The sequence below is a fragment of the Malurus melanocephalus genome, unplaced genomic scaffold (genome assembly GCF_030028575.1).
Source record: "Malurus melanocephalus ecotype Western Australia unplaced genomic scaffold, MMel_1.1 scaffold_22, whole genome shotgun sequence".
Taxonomy (NCBI): Eukaryota; Metazoa; Chordata; class Aves; order Passeriformes; family Maluridae; genus Malurus; species Malurus melanocephalus.
Window position 1 is genome coordinate 3,142,023 of NW_026623254.1, and position 19,109 is coordinate 3,161,131.

Here is a 19,109-nt window from a genome sequence, read left to right on the forward strand (position 1 = left end):
GTAATTAATAGGTTCCTTTAAATTGATAAACTGTTTGTAATATCCTGCATATTCAAATGCATATTTGAACTTCAATTTTTAGTCTTCTGGTTTTAAAATAGGGCGTTTTTAAACACTGGTTAACGAGTCAGAGCAGTGCTGGCCCCACAGGGTGTCTGAGGCTCTTTGGCACTCCAGTCAATAGTTTATTATCTACTTGAGCATTAATGTTTCATGTGAGTTAAAATGTTCTGGGAAGAGRGCAGGACAGTGAGGAAACAATATTCCAGTGAGGAATGGAAGCGCCTTGCCCTCCATAGCTTCTGGCTCTGGCACTGAGATAGATTTATAGCTCCATCTGCAGAATTAACTTCTCTTTCCTCCCAACTCCTACTCTAATAATTTTTGATATTGAAGTTCTGTCACACTGAAATGCTCAGACAATTGCTTTGAGACACAGGGCTTTGCTGTGCTGCACTTCTCCAACTGCAAAACCCACCACGTTGCTCTGATGGAGTGTTCAGTTTAAACAAAGCTCACAGCTGAAGCTGTTCCTGCAGGTAAAGCCTGAAACYAAACCAGCATCRTGKGTCTCCTTCACTCAAGCTGGATTCMCACATAATTTGAATGCAAGCCACTGACAGATAAATCGAGACTGATAATGGTGCACACCAGATAAAAGCTTGAAGGACTTTAAGTGAAACCAGAATTAAGCAATTTTGCATCAAAATGCCACCCACCTGCTTTGCATAAATTGGTCATRGAGTTATGTAGGCAAATGACATTTCGGTCATTGTTTCTTCCMAAGGGCTTAGAATGATTAAGATCTGATTGAGGCAGCTTGGGGGTGTGAGTGGAGGCAACAGTATTGTTCAAATTTCAATTCCCTTGGCCACACATACTATTTATGTCTCTTTCTAATTGTCTCCCTCCCCATGCAATGAACTCTTTGCTGAGCAGAGGAAATAGCCWGCTTAAATCAGAAGTGTTTCTCCTGGTAATGTTGCTTTCTCTTTCTATTTGTTCTTTTTCAAAGCCAAATATATTTACAAATTRCTGGTAACTTCTGATTAAAACCCATTCAAATATGTGGACACTATACAATTAGACAAGTTTTGGACTGCAGATGAATAATTCTAGCCAASCAAAATTAAGGAGAATTTTAGCTACACTTGGCATAATTGCCAGTGCTCATACTTGCTAACAACTTGTATCCTTTTTCTGCAAATTGTTTGCCAAATCCTCAGTAAACTTTCTTGTTTAGAGACTGGAAAAACAACTTATTTTAAAAAGTGACACACTTTTTAAATGGAATGCAGTAGCAAAGCACAGTACTGGCCAGGTGCAGTCTGACTGGCAAATCATGCTATCTGCTGAGGATTTTAGACTTTGTCAAACTGTTTTGACATCTCCAGCTCTCTTGTATGAGTCTGAATTTTTCCTATATTTGTATTGCCTAYACAAGTCGGAGTGCTGGGCTATTGGTTGTACTCAGCATTTATGCAAATGCAATAAAAGGTTGTCTSTCTGGGTTATTTGGAAGTGCTGCTGCAGCTCCTGGAACAGCTGGGGTGCACAATAYCCCCAGGATCRYTGCTCCAGAGCAGGGTGGAGTGGCYGTGYAGTCCTGGGAATTGYTGGATACTGGCTTGGAAAAGGGTGCCATCTACTGAATTACTGGTWCCACTTCTTATGATCCTGACAGGTTCTGTGTTTTTCAGCTCTACATGGTTTATGTGGTACCATCATAGCACCACACAGGGTGATGAAAGTCAGAACAACACTCTAAAATAAAAATTGAGAAGTCAGGGTCAATTTTAGAAAGTTGTCTCTACTTTGTTTATCAAAGTATTAATGGATATTGAACGCATTCCAGGAACACAATCCTGAAGAATCCAAAAGAGGGAAATATTTTCTTTTTCCTTCCCTAGCATAGTACAATGCCATCACACTTATATAAAAGGAAAAGAAACACATATATAATTTTTTACCAGTCTGATATTTAGAAWAAGYTTTTTGACATGTYTTCATATGCACTRTCAGTTSTGTTATCTTCAGTTATCATATTTTRTCTTATCTTTAGGGATGCCTGAGAGCCAGGGGAAAGACGGTGAAAGCTACAGCAGCAGCAACAGTTCCAACACCGGAGATTCAGTGGCATCTTTTGGACAGGTCTGTTCCTTTTGCCCAAGAGGGAAATACAAGTTTCATGCTCACACTTCTGGAATTCTGCTCTGCATGTTTATTCCTTTTAAACTTGGATACAGTAAGGCAGGAATCATGCTACACGTGACTGTACTTTACATTGCTTTCTCTGGAATAGGCTTGGCATCCCTTGAGTTATAATAAATTGCTCTGGATTCTTCTCAAAAGGTTTTTAATTCTTGTACCTTTAAAGTGGGTCTTATGTTATTCTCTCTTATTCCCAGATAGCATGAATCATGCTTACACATATTCTCAGTACAGGTTCAGAAAAGCCAACTACTTACAGCTATTTAAAAATAATTTTTTAAAAATTGTAAAACCATTTGGAAAAAAAAAACTGGTATCTGGACTGAACAGAGCTTTTGGTGGTGACTTCTTGTCTCCATGATAGGCATTTCTCCATAGTTCCTGAATATGGCACAAGATCATCACATTCTCCCTTTTTCCTTATGCTTTTTGTTACAGGCTTGCATTCTAGAGTCAGAAAAAGATAAAGTTTTTGSTCTAAGTGAAAATGAGAACGAATTAGAGAGGTTTGGCAGGAGCTGGAATTTATACGGCACACACACACACATGATTCTGTGTTCTGCCGAATTGTTATAGCAGCCAGTACATGCACACACAATATTTTTGATTTAGCTGGTGAAACCTCTGTTCTGTCCCATATCAGAGCATAACAACCCAAGCTTTTTAGTGCTCAAATCCTTTAAAATACATTTAGGCTTCTCTACATTTTGTAAATTGTATTTCTACTATGCCAAGCCAACACTTAGAACACTTTAGGCTTCCAGTGATGTGAGTGTTCTCCAATGATACCTGTGATGTTGGAGTTGTCTGAAGGACTTTCCCTGCTTGAGGGAAATTGGCTGAACACTCCTCAAGAAATTCCTATTTTGGCTGCTTTCCTGAGCTGCTGCCCTCCCTGCCATGTGGTCGTGGGGTAAGGTTATTCTTCAGTTTGGYTGGAGTTTTTAAATACACTTCTTGTTGGTCACAGAGATATATTTTTGTTTTGAGCAGCAAAATAGAAATTTACATGTGTGTTTGTGGCAAGCTTGACTAGGATTATTAATGAAAAATAATTGCTGCAGCTCAATAATTAATGCTTGTGTACATCAAGAGTAAGAGGAAAAAAACCAGTCTATTGCACGTACATACCCTGAGGTGTTTCCTTGCCTGTTACATAAATACACAATTCTAAAAACGGAGCATGCACATCTTGGGAGGACTGGGATAAAGAAATGATATTAGCATAAAGAAATTACATTAGGAGAAGAGGGGAAGCTAAAACAGGAAGAGTAAGATCTGCGTTCCCTTGTTTTTGGCAAGTATCAATACACAGCCAACGAGTATCAAGCTATCCAGCATGCTCTGCGYCAGAGGCTGGGCCCAGACTACATCAGCAGCCGGCAGGCAGGAGGAGGACAAAAGGTAGGAATAAACATGTTTCAGCTCAACTTTTCCCAGGAAAGGTAGGCTTAAAAAAGTTACAGTATTTCTTTTTAAAGTTAATTTCCCTCTGGTAGTTTAATATACAGGTATAAATGCAAAGTGAGCATGGCAWAAATTCTGGCTTTTATTGAGCCACAGATTCTTTTTACACTTAAAAACAGTTATTTTTTTCAGTGGTTCATCCTTTACAGAGGAATATTTATCTACTTGTGCAACACTGAGATTTTTTTCCCAGAATTGGACTATATAAAACATTATATAACAGTGGCTGCATTTATCATCTTTAGTGCCCACTCTGCCTTCTGTTGATTGTCATATTTGTTGTTATATTAACCCCCACCACATTCCCTGGAAGAGAGTGAACCTAAAGCTGCACCATCATTCTTTTTTTCACATTATCTGAACCCTAAAATGAGCTGGGTTTCCTCAGTGCAAGGTGATATATGTGTAATCTCTGTTTAAAATAAAGTGTGTGGAGATATGTGCACAAGTCTATGTATTTATATATATATTTTTTATGTATTTTATATCTATATGCATGTATATATGTATTCTTCTTTTTAGGTCTGTTACATTGAGGGTCACAAAGTCATTAGTCTGGCCAATGAGATGTTTGGCTTCAATGGCTGGGCTCATTCAGTCACTCAGCAGAATGTTGGTAAGGGCCTCTTGGGGGCAAAGTCTTTCCTCCCTCTTGTTTCACTGTGAAGGAAAAGTCTCTCAGATAAGGGCCAGGGTCTCCATCACAGAATCCCAGAACATGCTGAGTTRGAAGGAACCCACAAGGATCAGACTCCACTTTGCACAGAGCACCCCAAGAACTCACYATATACCTGAGAGCATTGTCCAAACACTTTTTGGACTCTGTCAAGCTGGGGCTGTGATCACTGCCCTGGGAGCCTGTTCCAGTGCCCARCCACCCTCTGAGTGAAGAACCTTTTCCTGACATCCAGCCTAAAYGTCCCCTGACACAATTTCAGGCCATTCCCTTGAGTCCTGTCACAGGTCACCAGAGAGRAGAGATCAGTGCCTGCCCCTCCACTTYCYCTCATGAGGAAGTTGTAACTGCAATGAGGTCTCCCCTCAGTCTCCTCCAGGCTGATCAGACCAAGTGACCTGAGCTGCTGCAACTTCATCACTTCAAAGGACCTGGGCAGAGGCATGTGCAATTTCCAGGTGTCTTAACAGCTGGTAAAAATGAGCAAAATTGAATAATAATGGAGCTTCTGTTTTCATTTTAGATCGGTCATAGTCATTATTCTGAGTGTGTTTATGATTATTCTTGAGCTATTCTAATCAAATCTCTGCTCTCTATGGGAACACTCAGTCATGAGTAATTACAATTAAACTATTTAACACCCAGCAGTCCTGAGACAGCTTTCATACTCACCTGTAATTTTTATACTCTAACCAGTTCATATTCTTAGTTAATATTCCCCTAATCTTTAGGGACACATCTTTTTCTGCAGATTTCTTTTCCAGCTAATACCTGGTACTGAGGTTTTTACAACAGAAAACTTTGGAAAAGTTTTTAAACTATAATATGGTGTTTAGGTGATCTGAAAGCTTCAGCCTCTTCCATGTTGATAGCTGAAATAGTACCTACCAGAGGAGTGTTGTCCTTGTTTGCASATCTGCTTATGCTGAAGAGTGGTTGTTGAAGTAGGTCAAAGCAGCAGCTTAAATTACCTTCTTCCTTCTCCCCCTGCTTCAAAAATCTTTTCTTAACACAGGCTGGTAGATTCTAGAAATAGAACAACTTACTTCATTGCTTTCCATTTATTCTGCACCACAGCTTGCTTTCCCCATTTTCAGTCAAGAAAAGACTGACATCCTTTAAACTTTTACCTTTTTCATATAATACCATAAGAAGTTATTCCTTAGAAATTCATAATGGAATCTGTTATGTTTTAAATTTCTGGGTAGAAAAAGAGAGCTTGCACCTTCAACAGRTTTATAAAACAATTAAACGAAGAGACCAGATGAGTGCAGAACTCTTGGACCCCAGAGAAGAGTTACTTGATCCCAAATTTCATTTCAGACATGTGACATGTTTCTATTAGAATTGCAAGGCTGCTAACTGCAGTGCTCTATGTGTATTATGTAGCACTGCTTTTGCTGTGAAGTAAGGTATTTTAGGGATTCTGAGTTGAAAGTTTCATTGCAACCTGTTCAGCTTGTCAGGCATTCTGTCCTGGATAAAACTTTGTGCAAATTATTTGCGAACTGGAGACTTCTAGAATATAATAGGAAAGAAATTAATAGACAAGGGTTTCTTTTCCTTTGTTGTTTCTATAAATTAACACTTAAAATATCTCCTTCCAGACTTTGTTGACCTCAACAATGGCAGGTTTTAYGTGGGTGTCTGTGCTTTTGTGAAAGTTCAGCTGAAGGTAAGTGGATTTTTTTGTTGGCTCTGACTGTAATTGAGCAAATGCCTGAAGCTGTGAATTAAAGTTCTTGCCCATATGGGTCAGACCACAGTTCATGGGTAATGCACTGCACTAGGAACCTGCTGGTGTCCTGAACATTGACCTTGCTGTGGAAYAAACAGCTAAGAGCAAGGCTAACCAGGCTTAGGAAAGCACAGCACCTGTGTGTATAAAATTCCCCTATATTTAAAATTTTACTGCAGGATGGGTCATACCATGAAGATGTAGGATATGGAGTCAGTGAAGGCCTGAAGTCTAAGGCCTTATCCTTAGAAAAGGCAAGAAAAGAGGCAGTAACAGATGGACTGAAGAGGGCACTCAAGTAAGTGAAGATCAGTAGTTGTACATTTTCAGCAGTCATATGGGAATGAAGTGTTTTTAGTCACAGTGAGCTCTTGTGTTTCTSAGGTGCTTTGGGAATGCTCTTGGCAACTGCATCCTGGACAAGGACTACCTGCGAGCTGTGAACAAGATTCCCCGCCAGGTACAGTACACGGGCTGTCAGAGCAGGCTGCCAGTGCCCCTGCTCCTTCCTGTTACACGGGTTATAAATGGTGGTATCAATGCATCTCAGTCCTGACAGTTACCTGCTAGGAGACCAATAGCCTTTATAACAAACAGCAGAATGTTCCTGAGGTGGCACCTCAGTAACCAGCATGGATTTGCCAGCTCCTGCTGTGCTCCAGCTGGGGGCAGGAGGCTTCTAGGCAGTGACCTACCTTGTGGGAGGAGGAAAAAGAAAGCCTTTTGCAACTGCTGATCAATGGACTTCATAGTAAAGCTGCCTTTCATCACACTAGGACTTGCCAAACTCTGCTAGAGGCCTAGCACTGCAAGGCAGTCCTGTCAAACAGTGTAGGAACAGATCCAAAGTGACATCTTTCCAGGTAAAGATGGCTCAGATCTCTTGTTTCTCAGGGTCACTGTCTATTAGAAGCACTGCTGCAGTGCTTCTAATAAATAATGCCAAAGTGACAGAGTCAAAACATCCCATCTTTAATAAACAGGAATAGTGTACCTTCCTCAGCACTCAGTAAAGGCTGGCCTTTCCCTTTAGCACAAGCAGAAAATGGAYTGGTATAGTTTGCTGTTAGTTACAGACTCAGCAACAGTCTTGTGGGACTGTGAGTAAAATTCTGCATRGATCACCAGCACCTGTTCTCATTTGCAGAGCAGTGTGGGGAGACATCACCATCTGCCCTGAAGCACTAAACAATTAAATCAACACAAAGTCACAGGAATTCAATGATTAACTAACTGAATGACTGGGTACTGACAAAGCATTTCAGGTTTCTAGCTTACTGTTTGACGTAGATCAAACAAAATAGATTTTTTAACTACGGCTTATTTCATTAACTTGATGATGGAAATTTCTGAACATTTTCATTTTTCCCCTTTACCAGGTACCCTCTGAGTTAGACTTGGTCAACGCTAAAATACAGGACTATGAGCCTGAAATAGAGAAAGCAAGATACAGCAGCTATATGGGAAGGCAGAACACAGCAGGGAGACAGCACTGTGAGGTGGCACCTGGCTGTAAGCCTGGCCAGACAGAAGCTGCTGTAGTGACAGCAGATCAGAAGCARCCCAATGCTCCCAGGTGAGACTGTTGTTATAAATGTATTTTCTAAGCTGCATTAGAAGTGACTTTACCTTTTAAAATACATGGACAGTCCAATTCTGAAGATGCCATAAAGCACTAGTTCAATGGATCTTCTTCACTGCTATTTCCTAATGAATTTTTTATTCATAAAATGTAATTGCTGAGATCCTGTTTAACTCTGTGTTTACTGGGGGGGAGGGACAGAAGCACAGACTCCCTGGCCATGGAGTGTGATGCCACTTACCAGAGGAAACTGCGACAGAAGCGGCTGCAGCAGCAGTTCCGGGAGCAGATGGAGAAAAAGCAGCAGGTYCCAGGAGTTACTCCCAGCAGCAAACAGGGTGAGAGGTGGCATTAAAAACTGGCACTTTCCATGAGAGCTGCTGGCAGGCACAGGTTACCCACAGTACAGGAAGGAGGCTGACCAGCTTCATGTGCAGYTGTTCTGTGCCATCAACACACCTTTGAGGTCAAAGGGAGGAAAATGGTCATATTCCCCCCTGCTATATTCCAAAAGTGTCAGGAATGTCAGCTCAAACACACATCATTAAAATGCAACTTTCCAGCCACCCTAAAGCAGCTGTGGTAGCTGTAGGCAAATACACATTTGTCTGAGCTACTGATGTATTGCCCTTTACTCATGAGGGGGTCTRGCTGACTGTGTGGTATCAGGAACATGGAGACTGGGGAGACATGCTAAAAAAACATGTCTAAGTAGCCCACAGTTGCTCGTCAGATGTCATCAGGTACAGAATCTTCGTGTTCCACATCCTGCTTCCAAGTCTTAACCAGCTCTAGGAAAAAAGAGGGTACCTGGTGGCAGTGCTGGTTGTCATTTCAGACCTGTGCTTTGCTAAGAAGGAGCAAAAGGGTTCTTCTGTGTTTCTGATATTAATCTCCTTGTRTTACCTCCTTGCAGCAACATCCAATCCTCCTGTAAAGCACAGCACTCCAGCAGAAGTACAACAGGAGCTGGCAGTAGAAGAGGAGTTCTTTGCAGGTCAGCCAAAGAGTGATGAGTAATAAAGTGTCAAATCATTAGCATTTAAACCAGCTTAATTCAGAATACAGTGTAAAAGTAAAAGTTCTGAAGAACTGGAATAACACAAGTGTGAGTGTGATTCTGACTTTAACAGCACAAACCTTGCTCAAGTGGCAGGGAGATGCTGTCCATCACTATGGGGGCTTTCACACTTAGGCTCTTCAGYAGAAGAATTGTTACACCTATTTGGTAAACCCTTTTCCTAAGATGATACTGCACAAAASAGAACTGGGGGAGGATTTAGGGTGTGTCTTTCCTTAATACAACCATGGCTGTTTGGGTCACACTTAGACTGGGGTGCCTGGACATTGCTTAAGTCCAGAGCACAAGGGGCAGGACTCTGCTGCATGCTGACGTAAGAGAGGCTTTACAGATTAAATTTTATAGCGGTCACTATTTGTAGGAAGAGAACGTGCTGCTCTCAGAGTTACTGCCGTTCCTGTAGTACAGTACTGTGTCATGCATYCCCTTCTCTTTCTTTCCAGATGATCCTGAGCTTTGGGACATTTCCTTGGAGAGCACTGACCTGAAGGTAACGGGTGCCAAAATGTCAGAGCCCTCCTCAGCTTGGCACCAGGCACCTGAGACACCCYGTGGCCATCACCAGATGAGCACTCGGAACAGGACACCCCACAGGATGAGCCAGCACAAAGCTTCTGCCAGACTTGCACAACTGCAGCCCTCTACTGCAGCCATGAACACCAGCTGTGCCAACCAGCACACCCCAGGTATGTGCTGCCTGAGGCCTGGCCTCAAGGTGTTCTTGGTAGATTGGGAAAGTCTAGTGGGAGAAACATTCCTTTCTTTTGGACCTGGCTGCAGATGCTGTGAAAGTGGGCTTGAAAAACTGGTATTGTTTTCCCAATCCTACTGTCCTATCAAGGAAGAGTTAGAAAAATAATGGAGGAACACATTTAGAAGTAGAACAAAAAAGCCCRTTTCTCTCTCTTTCCCTGTCTGGCAGGGTGCAGCCCTCTCAGGAGAAGTCAGAGCTTGAAGAAAAGGAGGCTGGAACCTACATGAGGCACCCAGTGGGATCCATACCTCTGTCATGGATTACACCACAAGACTGCAGCTGACTTTTCAAATTGTGTCACATGGACTCTCCTGTATATTATGGTGAGGCAACAAAGAAGAGTTTGATACAAACAACAAGAATGTCGTGAACTCTTGCATTATGTATTTCAGATGCCTTTTTCCATAACCAAGCAATTATCTGTGCTTCCGCAGCACAAGACTTGTGGCTGTATTAGAAGTGGTTATTACCTGTAAATTGCCCGAAGCAGTAACAAAATGAATTGTTAAAAATTAGATTAAATTCACAGCTTTTCTCTTTCCCTAGTGCTGCATTTCAGCACAGAGAAAAGAGATTTTCACAGTGGGAGCAGGTGTGTTCTGTGCCAGAGGACAGACAGTACAAGCTGTGGCCGGTGAGGCTGGGGGGTGGCACTGGTGGTGTCTGAGGTGCAGCCCTGCCTTGGCCCTGGGGCTGCAGGACCAGGGGCAGAACCCCTCGCTCCTCCTGAGGCTGCCCCCGAGGCTGTTCCTCGCTGTCCCCAGCAGCAGCAGCACCTCCAGCCTTTGCCTCAGGGCAGGAGCCGGCTGGGACCGCTGCCAAACAACACACACCACAGCCTGGTGCTTGCACCKATCCTTTGTAACATGAATGGGAGCTGCACTTCTGTTTTTAAATAAGCTTTCAAACCCTTTCAATACAGAAATAAACAAGAATTTGAAAAACAAACCCCACGGGAAGCTGTTCATGCCTCTCTGCCATTCCAACCAATATACCTCACTCCTTGTTGAACAACCTCAAAGAACSTAACACATTCTGAAGCACCACTGCTCCTGCACAGCCTCCTTTGCTTTAAGATGGACACAGAATCTCACAGGAGTTCAAAGGTTACAGCAAAACCTGTAACAATTAGGTCAAAGTAGAATTTTTTAGCAATACTGGAAGAATACTTCCTTAGCCATTTCAAACGGCTCGGGGTGGGAAAKGGAGGAGTTTTGCTGGGCTGACCTGTTCTGTTCCCGTGCAGTTCAGCTGCAGTTCCGGGCACCACCACGTCAGGGCTCCGGCCAGTGGCCCGTGCTGGCAGCTCTGCTCCTGAGCCAGAGGTGGTGTCACCATCCCCGGGTATCCACCGGGGGAGCCTGGTACTGCAGTGCTGGAGGCAAGGATGATACCACATGACTGGAAGTTAAAGCTAGACCCGGAAAATTTACACAAACTATGGGTTTAGTCCAACCCTGAAATCAATGTTAGGCTTCAAATGGGACCTTATTCCAATGCTTGGCTACCACTGCTCTGTCTAAATGTAAACACATCTGGAGCATTCAGCATTTATTCCTCTTCCTCCTATTTTGCCTTCATCACTTAATTAGTCCTTTTTCTTTACAAGATCTTTTACCATCCACTTACCTCCTCAACAGGACAAAGAACTGAGTTTGACTTCAGCATGGAAAGACAGGACAAGCCATAATTAATGGCAATAGATTACACCTAGAAAACGGTTTCACATTTCACTGTACTTGTTTCTGGCCAATTCACTGCTGCCTTCAGAACAGCTCAGGGAAGAAGCACATTCCACATGTTTGAGTCATGCCTTCGCTGTTGAAACCATATACCTACTAGGAAGGGAACGTGCAGACATTCAGAATTACTGGATTCAAAGCTGCTCCAAACTTCTACAATGAAAAAAATTTGGAAGTCTGATACAAAAAGGTAACAGCCTCAACTTCCTTGACTCTGAAAACTGTGCAAATATAGCTGTACCTCCTCCAACAGTCACTTGCAATAAGCCTCTCGGGATTGGTCCCTTTGAAAAGGGCAGGAAAACTTCTACTTGAAGTTTTTTTTTCCCTTCGAGGCTTGCGCAGCATGACTCATAACAGAAGCTGTTCTTAAAATGGAAAGAAATGCAGCAGCAATTAGTGTTTAGAAATACCAAATTCCTGCAAGTCTACAGTTGAGAATGACCCTGTGAAGCTGTTCCACTCTTGACCGTTACAGCTGCAAATCTGAGGACTCAATTCCTGTTATTCAGGTCCTTAAGAAATTCCTCCTCCCCAGCCCCGCAGGTGGCACATTCCTGCTCCCATCCACCCCAGAGCAGAGGGCAGGGGAGCCAACAGAGGAAGAGCAGCCGGGAAGGGCCCYTCAGGACATCCTGCTCTTGCCTCAYAAGWKGTAAAASCAAGCACAGATTCCGCCAGTGACGCTCCCTCCACCTCTGCTTCCCACAGGGACAGCCACCAAGTTCTTGCCTGTCACAGCTGAGCGTGTTTGGCAACTTTGTGACAGTCCCAGCCATAAAAGCAGTCACAGCTGATCCAGTATCCTCCCTCAGGCCACTCCCCTMCTAAAGATCCATTTAGGAATTATTCTTTGCAGTACCTGTTTAAGGCCAAAGGCTCGTGACTGGTCAGTGCTTTTGAGAAGGGTCTCATTAAACAGGTTTCTTATACTCTCCTGTGACAAACTGGTAAACTGGGTAACAGTTACATCACCACAGGARGAAGACAGAGGGGTTGGAACCTGCTGTTCCACAAGAAAACCCACAGCTCAACAAAAGCAGATTTGCTTTATTTGAATGACATCATTCAATATTCTACAAAGGTAACAAACTGCAGCACGGGGCGCAGTCATACAAGAAGGGTTCAGTGCAAAACATACAATTAACTACGGCCAGGGAAGCCCAAAGTTTCAATTAATTTTTTTTTATTTTTGTTTTTTTACAGTGTACATTGTTAAATAATGTAAAGAAAACGCTTGTAATTCAGAAACAGATTTTATGTGGAAAAAGATACTCAAAGTGTAATATTAAACAAAATAATTTAACAGTTCAGTAGCATTAGTTTATTCCTCTAGACTTCAGTTATTCATCCACAGGAGGAGAGGGAGGGAGAAAAAAAAAATCAATGGTAAATAAAACCAGTTCTTGCATAACATTAAGAGAAAAAACGACCTCAAACTTATCAGATCAAATTTAAATAACCATGTGCTGCATCCAGCTGACCAGTTCCTCTGCCATGAATATTCCCCTTGCCTCATTACTGCCTCAGGTCTGTCTCCACTCCTGACTCCCCTGCATCCATCCATYCATCCTTTCAGAGGTTCCCRTCTGCCCTCAGCCCTGGGCCCGYTCCTYTCCTCTCCTGCTTCCCCCTGGAGCCTCCCCTGTCCCTCCGGATCTCCAGCCTGCAGCTGTCCCACAGAACCACCCCAGCCTGCGGGCCCGGAGCCGCCTCCACCAGCTCCTGCCCTCTCCAGCCTGGGCCTGCCCTGCTGCCAGAACTGCTGCACAACAAGTGACAGGAATGGAAAGCATCTCACACGTTTCTTTGTGAAAATAAAAGAGTGAGAACATCTGCAGACACAAAAACTCCTTATTAAGGCCCCAGCAAGGCACAGCGCTCCGAGATAAAAACAAACATGGGCAAGTAACRTCCCTGTGATGCACCAGCTTCCAAGACACTGGTGAGCTGCTCCCAAGCACCAGGAAGCTGCACTCTCATCCTTCACAGCTTTCTGCAGCACTACATAAATACTGGCTGGTATTATTTTGACTTTGAAGAGGGAACCAGTATTTCTTAAATATGAAAAGGGAGAATGACCAAAGCAGAAGACACAGTACAGGTACTAAGAGGTGACAAGTGACAGATAGTGACAGTCCTGGTACCAGCTTGAAATTTGTTAAGAGTGAACAAAATTGTAAATCCTCCAAGTAAGACAGAGGAAACTTCTTGATGCCGGCTGTTTCAAGTACATCCATTGCCGGCAATGGACGTTGCACCAGGACAGTCTGTTCCTGGCTTCAAAAAAAAGGTAAGAAAAGCAATCCCAGCAGACAAGCCCATGCCAACGAGCAATGGCACCTCTCCCTCAAGTCACATCCTGACCGAACATCTTTACCACTTYGCAGGGGTAGTCAAACTGCATCTTAAGTTGGGCCTTTCCCAAAGATACACGTTCTCCCCATCCTCTCTCTGTTTCTGATCCAGCCCTCCTGCCTCCACAGCCAATAATGGTAAAGTCTCRTTTTAGCTTCACCTGCATCCCTCCGTCCCACCCCACCTGGCCCCTGTCACACCACACCTTCAGCTCTGCCCGCCTGGACAAGTTTCCCCACACACAGAACGCTGTTCTGACCCGTGGCCTTGGTGACTTCCCCTCCACACTCTGCTCCAAACAAGGAGCCCGGAATGTCCCGGGCATTGGGCAGAAACATCCTTCCCTCAACTTGCCCTCTGTCCACCTGGGCTCTGCTRGGAAGATGACGCTAAACTGCAGAAGCAAGAGAAGTCCAAGGCACTAAAATATCCAGCAAGCATACTGGGAGAACAGACAAGTATTCAAGTACATTAATTTATACAATTTTACATTCACATTTATTTATCTAATACAATGAAAATACAAAGGAAAAAGTTAAAGTGTCTCCAATAAGTATAAGGATATAGCTAGCTTTTTTTCCCATTTTTTCTTTTTAACTTTTTTAACCCTCTATATTCCACTCATTTTTAAACTACTGTTGTCCAACAACATTTATATATCACAGTGTTTCCACATCAAAACTGATGGTAAGTACATGTCCGCAGGGAACTTTTAAATTTTTTTTTAAACAATTTAAATTGCTCTAATGCTGCAGTCAAAGCTGTTAATATCTTACTTAAAGCAGTAATGACCTATCAAGCACGGGCTGCACTGCAAGTCCATTCGTGTGCCCCATCGTTTCAGAGCCAGATACGATTGACTGGGGAGAGGGAGAGGAGGGGGATTTGGACAGCTTCCTTCCTGATCTTGGTTCTTCAGAAGAGGCGAGAAGCGTGCTAAAGCCTCATGCTAGGGTTCAGCTCTCCCACCTCCACACGTGTGGATTCAGCCTCGAACCAGAAAAATTTTACAGCAAGACTGTGTGAACTGACCCCATGACTTCTCTTCACAGCTCTCGTTSCACACAAGAGCAGCCCCCCTCGCTGGAAAGCACTGTCCCATCACAAGGATGCTGATCATCCTCCTCCCCCTTCCGAGTGTGTGGGGAAACTCCCGCTACAGAGTTGACAGCAATGGTTGGAAAAGATAAATTCATTCCCAATCTGGCAAGCTACCAGTTCATTGCAGCACTAGTCATTGATACAGGGCCCCGTCTCCCTCCCCATGCCCTGTCCCGAGGTGTAGCCAGCAGGGTCCCCGAGCACGGCTAAGTGGTCCGCAGGTTGGAGCCTGGAGGGTTGCTGACAGACTTTTGCAAATTGCTGATGTTGAAGCTTTGCAAAGATGTGGCACCTACAGGCTGGAACTGGCCGAGCTGTGGCTGTGCTGCGCCCCCAGGCCCGCTCCAGGGCGGAGGGAAGGACGCTGCTGGGTAACCGTACTGCTGCGGAGGGCACATGGCCTTGCTGAAGGGACCTAAAGAGGTAGCTGATGCTGCAGGGATGGGCGTAGCACCCAGGGAAGATGTCATAGAGATACAGAGCTGACCTGGTGCCGAGAATTTTCTTGCCATTCCAGGACCCTGAAAGATAATCCAACCACCAAGAGAAGTGACATAACTGTGCTTTAAAAACCACCAGTCCACCCCTTGGTCCACAATCCACTCCCAGAGGGTATTTACAAGGACACACCATTGCCCTCCCCTTTAGTTTTCCCCTTGCCTTCCAGAGCAGGCCACACACCCTCCACAGAAAGAGCCAGCTAACAGTGTTCTAGAGCTGCTGTCCCAGAKGTGCTCCAGCTGTGTTTGGAAGCTCAGGGAGACAGAAAGGACAGCCATAGCTCTGGACCATAACCCCTCTCAGATCACACCTCACCTCATAGCTGCTGTGCCCTTTGCCAACTTTCTTTCCAGACAGGTTCATGGCATCCCGGGCCCAGTTATCCACCAGCTTGTGCAGGTCRTCCGTGAAAGTCCCTTTGCGGCTCGAGGCAATGGCAGTGGGCTGAGTCTGGGGAGCCTGGCTGTTCACTGCAGCCCCCACTGTGTTGGTGCTGCTGGTCCCTACAAACACAAAAACAGCAATCACAACTTGGGTCAASGCTCATCTTTCTCTAGTGGTAATGGCACACCAAGAGAGAGCCAGTTAAAATGCCATGCAGATTAATTCTAAGTTTCAATTCCAGGACACACTGAAGTGGGAACTGCAAGGACTCCTACAGGTGTTTTTTCAGATTAAGGAGTGTTTCACAGATATATTTACTTTGCAAGAAGTGCTGCAAGTGGTCATCCTAAGAGGGGAATGGTAACAGCCTACAGGTCTTTGCAGAACAAAAAGGACAGTAGATTTCAGCACTGAATGACAGTACAGGCACGTCGCTCTCTCCTACACCTCTTAAACGGCAGCAACCACTATTGGTACAGGTCAACTCCACCTTGGAGGACAATGCTGAATGTTGAATAAGGAGCAGTAAAATYAGCATTGCCAGCTGCTCTGTAGCAAATTATCTCCACTTTGTGAAATGAAGAGAAAAATTCACCTGGGTTTAAAAAAAAAAAAGGCCCCAGTCAGAAACTGTTATTTCCAATAGCTGCCYGTACTTATGTTCTTGAGGATAACCAGATGGGACTGGCTTCATCCCCCAAAGAGCCAGGATCAGCAGGGAAAGTCTTCACTGCATTGAATTTTGCTTTTTGCCTCTGAAAGCACTTTTTTTGCTATTATGTTCAGATTTCTTAAGTGAGAAGAATAAGCATTTRAGCTACAAACAACTAATACAGCTTAAAGAAGGCAGAAGTGAGAATAGTTCCTTAGATTAACAGGTTTCTTTTTTCACTGCAAGAACACAAAACCCCTTCACATAAATGCCAGGTTTTGGTTCTGCTAGAAAGCTTTCTGAACATTACCCTGTGGGGGGAAAACCCAACCTAGAAGCTTTGTTTTGGATTGCCTTACTATGCCCCTCATAAACAAGCAGCTGCATTTCAATTTAGGTTTTTAAAAGGCAGACCTTGTAATAGGAAGCAAAGAAATTGCGTATTACCCAGGATCCTAAATTCCCAGCAGTATTCCAAAGTATCCTCATTTACAGATGTGGAAGTGCCTAGGGCAGACCCAACAACAAAACCAGCATCAGCAGTGCTAAAGCCAGCACTGCTTGCAAATGCTCATCCTCACCTATTCCTAAAGCTCCTCAAATATTTCTACTTGCTCCCTCAGAAGATTGCACCTGGGAAATCCATCAAAACCTAAATTAATGGCAGGCATTCCTGAAGAAAACCGATTTAGAGGTGAATCAGCAGGAATGACAGCAATGAAYATCGTGTCTCTACTGCAAAGGCCAAATGACAGTTGCTGTCCCTTGCCTGACAGGTACCTTCATCAGTCCCACTCTCCTTGGCAATCAGCCACATTCCTTGCCACCACTGTGTCAAAGAAAGAACTGGTTCCAAACCCCTGCAGGAATGTTTCGTATTGAGGAGTGGATTAGGAAGTTGTGACATACTTACTATGCAGGACAAATAAACAAAGTGTTACTGCCTCTAGTAGTGCTGAGGAGGGAAGGACAYGGATCCATCCCACCAGTTCCAGCTCAAGCATGGAAGTGGCTCCCGGGCTGGGTGCCCACAGGCGGGGCAGGAGTTGTTAGGTGGGGCAGACACATGCGAAAACACACGGAAAGGGAAGAAAAAGGTTCCCTGAGCAGGGAGTGAGGCTGCAGCACAGATGGAGGAACACACTGTGTGRTGCAAGGAAAATCTGCTGTGGAGTAACAAGAACTTAAGGCATGCATCACGTGGAAAAAGCTCTGGGTACAATCATTTAATAAGAGCAATGATGTGAAAGATGAAATTAAAGACAAATGATGCAAAAGCAAGAAAGGAGTACTTGGGGAAGGAGGAACACTGCCAAAACAAGTAATAATCACATTCCACCATGAGGGTTCATGCAGGAATTGACACACTTGCTCTCATCCTCTTCAGGATGGCCAGCATCCACTTGTGCTGTGTCACATTTCCACTTTAATCACTAAATACTCTGGRTCCTGCACCTACACTGGAGAGCTCCCTCAAGCCACAGAAGGAAGACAGTTAATCAAGGCATATACTACAGTACATTCAGCTGAAGTGATGAAAGATCACTCAGGAAAGTTTAAGAGTTTTCAAAAGAACTGATTGGTTCAGGGTGACAAAGGCTGCAAGAGCTATGTCTCCCAAAGTGATTTTGTTAGGGAGCTCCCATCTCAGGTCACAGACATACCAGCCTACAGCATTACAGCTGAGCTCTCATGTAATGTCCATTTAAAACTGACTTCTCAGGAATTCCACATTTTAGCTCTGACACACTCACTGCCTGCAGAAGCTGCCATCCAGAAGAGTCCGAAAAACAGGTGCTTCAACTTRTAGCATTCCATGGAAACAACCCCCCACATTCCTGCTTGGTCACAGCAGCCATCCCCAGTTCTGCTCTGACATGAGGGATCGRAAATGAAACAGGCTCCTCTCTCTCCAGCCCACTACCTATAATGCCTTCATTCTGCCCTTGGATTTTTCCCCCCCATAAACCAGCAGTCAAAAGACACCTTTAAAACAGTCTTATATAACATGTGCACCCACAGGTTTTTCTGAACATCTCTTGCTTTGGGAGACACACTGGAGATCTCTGGTGGCTTACTCTTAGGCTTTTAAAACGTTGGAGGAGTGTCTGCAATTGGATCCATCACCGAGGTGAGGAGCCCCATTAAATCTCAAACCAAGCAGCTGCTCTGAGTACAACTCCAGTGCATTACAGTGAGCAACTGACCCTGCAAGAGCAGAGCTCCACAGTGAAGGGGAGGCTCCGGCAGCCTCCACCTGGCTGCAAGAGCMGTACCAGACTAGTCAATAGAACTAAGGACAGAGTACACATCAGAGGGCATAACACAGACAGACAGATGCTGTGCTGGAGACAGAGTCAGGGACATAAGGCTTCAGTGACCAGGAAAAGCTGATGAATAGCTTTACAATCAGGAATCGGAGATAACAGAAATAAGATAATTACTACAGAGCTGGTTGCAAGGACAGACTTTTTTCACCATCTTCCCTGAAGCACAAAGAGAGAGTAATTTGTTAAAGATAAGAGAAACAGTGAGAAATGTTTAGTATCAGGAAACATTACAAAAAGCTTGGTGAGAAACAGAGGACACAGCACAGCAGGGCTTTTACAGTCACTACTGGGACATTCTACACAAAGTCGAAGACTCGTCTGCTGGTTTAATCACAAACAGAAGAGGCCCAGCCTCCTACATTTATTCTTCTTAATTCCCAAAACATAGTGAAGAATGTCAGRAGACACTGAGGTCACAACTGTTATCACACAGTCAGAACTGTGGCTGTTACCACAAAAGGAAAAGCAAGTACATCTTCCATTTTTGTCAGGACATGAGAAGCATTTTACAACTATGAAATTTCAACCAGCA

At 44.1% G+C, this 19,109-nt stretch overlaps 2 protein-coding genes across 6 annotated transcripts in view; one reads left to right on the top strand and one right to left on the bottom strand.

Annotated features, from left to right (window-relative positions):
* The first annotated feature begins 2,064 nt into the window (after positions 1-2,064).
* Positions 2,065-11,886, top strand: RAD52 (RAD52 homolog, DNA repair protein). 2 transcript variants are annotated; one of them, XM_057390066.1, is made up of 11 exons: positions 2,065-2,151; positions 3,514-3,615; positions 4,201-4,294; positions 5,962-6,029; positions 6,272-6,390; positions 6,477-6,552; positions 7,472-7,668; positions 7,870-8,012; positions 8,591-8,671; positions 9,199-9,441; positions 9,678-11,886. In XM_057390066.1, the coding sequence occupies exons 1-11, from the start codon at positions 2,065-2,067 to the stop codon at positions 9,734-9,736; spliced, it is 1,269 nt and encodes a 422-aa protein (XP_057246049.1). In that variant the 3' UTR covers positions 9,737-11,886. The 2 variants fall into 2 exon arrangements, with proteins under 2 accessions (XP_057246049.1, XP_057246050.1); XM_057390067.1 differs by having other exon boundaries at positions 7,876-8,012.
* Positions 11,887-12,305: 419 nt separating this feature from the next.
* Positions 12,306-19,109, bottom strand: part of WNK1 (WNK lysine deficient protein kinase 1) — a 99,969-nt gene continuing 93,165 nt past the window's right edge. For 2 of the 4 annotated variants that reach the window (XM_057390069.1, XM_057390068.1), the window contains 2 exons: positions 15,527-15,714; positions 12,308-15,231 (listed from right to left, as the gene is read on the bottom strand). In XM_057390069.1, the coding sequence (XP_057246052.1) occupies positions 14,917-15,231; positions 15,527-15,714 (503 nt within the window). In that variant the 3' untranslated portion in view covers positions 12,308-14,916. Of the gene's footprint in view, positions 15,232-15,526; positions 15,715-19,109 lie in introns of all 4 variants that reach the window. The other 2 variants (XM_057390071.1, XM_057390070.1) reach the window with 2 other exon arrangements.